Source organism: Gekko japonicus, unplaced genomic scaffold (genome assembly GCF_001447785.1).
Source record: "Gekko japonicus isolate JY-2015 unplaced genomic scaffold, Gekko_japonicus_V1.1 scaffold943, whole genome shotgun sequence".
NCBI classification, from domain to species: domain Eukaryota; kingdom Metazoa; phylum Chordata; class Lepidosauria; order Squamata; family Gekkonidae; genus Gekko; species Gekko japonicus.
In genome coordinates, this window is record NW_015176000.1 from 667,158 (window position 1) to 668,472 (window position 1,315).

The 1,315-nt window shown below is 61.4% G+C and overlaps 1 protein-coding gene across 2 annotated transcripts in view; it reads right to left on the minus strand.

Annotated features, from left to right (window-relative positions):
* The window catches only part of LOC107123229 (calcium-dependent secretion activator 2), a 656,096-nt gene extending 655,537 nt beyond the window's left edge, over nucleotides 1-559 (minus strand). For both annotated transcript variants that reach the window (XM_015426436.1, XM_015426435.1), the window contains exon 1: nucleotides 221-559. In XM_015426436.1, coding sequence (XP_015281922.1) covers nucleotides 221-559 — 339 coding nt within the window. The remainder of the gene's footprint in view (nucleotides 1-220) is intronic.
* Nucleotides 560-1,315: the final 756 nt, after the last annotated feature.

Here is a 1,315-nt window from a genome sequence, read left to right on the forward strand (position 1 = left end):
GGTGCGTCTCCAACCCAACCACCGCAGGAGTTGCCGGGAAAGCTCCTGATTTGTTTTGCAGGCGGGCCCACGGCCGCAAGGGCAACCGAGGCCGGGGGAGAGGTGAACCAGCTTCCTGGCTGCAGTTCCTGAGGGTTGAGGCGGGAGGGCAAACCGCTCTGGCCGAGCCTTGGGAAAACAAGGGGCGGACTGCGAAGCAGGTCGGCCCGCCGCGGCTCACCTTCTGCTGCCTGCGGGCCATGTCTGTGGGCTGCTTGGCGTTGAAGGGGTAGGCGATGCAGCGCGCGATGAAGGTGTAGAGCTGCAGCCGAAGCCGCTTGTCGCTCTCCTCTTTCTGCAGCCGCTCCTGCTCTTCCCTGCTTTCGCTGCGCACCGAGGGGCTGGGGCTGGCCGGTCTAGCCGCCCCTCCGCCGCCGCCGCCGCCGCCTCCCTGGCGCCCGAGCTCTCGGTGAGCCGCCGGATGGGATCTCTGTGAGCTGCTGGCCACCACTAGCACCTCTCGTCTCTCTTCCTCCAGTACCTCCTCGGACTCTTCCTCACTGGAGGACGGGTCGAGCATGGTGCTCCGAGTGCCTCACGCCGGCAGGCGGGCAAAGAGAGAAAAAGGGAGCGCTGAGTCGCCGGCGGTGCAAGGCGAGCGGCCACCTTTCCGGACACGTCGAGCTTCTACTGCTAGACTGTTTCCTACCCGCGAGTCGGCGGCGGCCGCCCAAAGAGAGAGAGAGGCGGGGTTTGGGGAAAAGGAGGTCGAGCTTCGGGGAAATTTACTGGGCTCGCCTCCTATCAGAGCCCTGCCTGGCCTGTAACGTCTTCCCCCGGGCGAGCAGGAGGGAGGCGCGAAAGAGCAGCGGCGCGACTCACAGGTGGGAAACCTGTAGCGCCCACAACAAGCAACACGTGGAATGGAATGCTAATCGCCAGGCTCCGCAGCGGCCGCCAGCCCGGCCAGCCTCTCGCCGGCCCTGCTTTCTGCCTTCCCCGCCACGGACAGAGCGGCCCTTGGGCTCCTTCGCTTTCATCTGGCTCGGGCCGCTCCGAGCTCCAGCTGTCTTCTTGGAGCTGAGGGTGTTTGCCGTTCTTTCCGGCCACAACGAGATTTTAACATCACATTGCAGCTTCTGCAGCCTGCTGGTTTTATCCATTTGGTTTATATCTCATACATCCATGTCATATTATTTGATAGCCCACCTTTCTAATGGGAGGGGGAATATTCGGTATCCCATTTTTCTTCCCCGTGGGGGGAAAAAAGTATTTTCTCCTACCTTTCTTTCCCTGTGAGGAAAAAATATATTTAGATAGTTCAACTTTTCCCCCA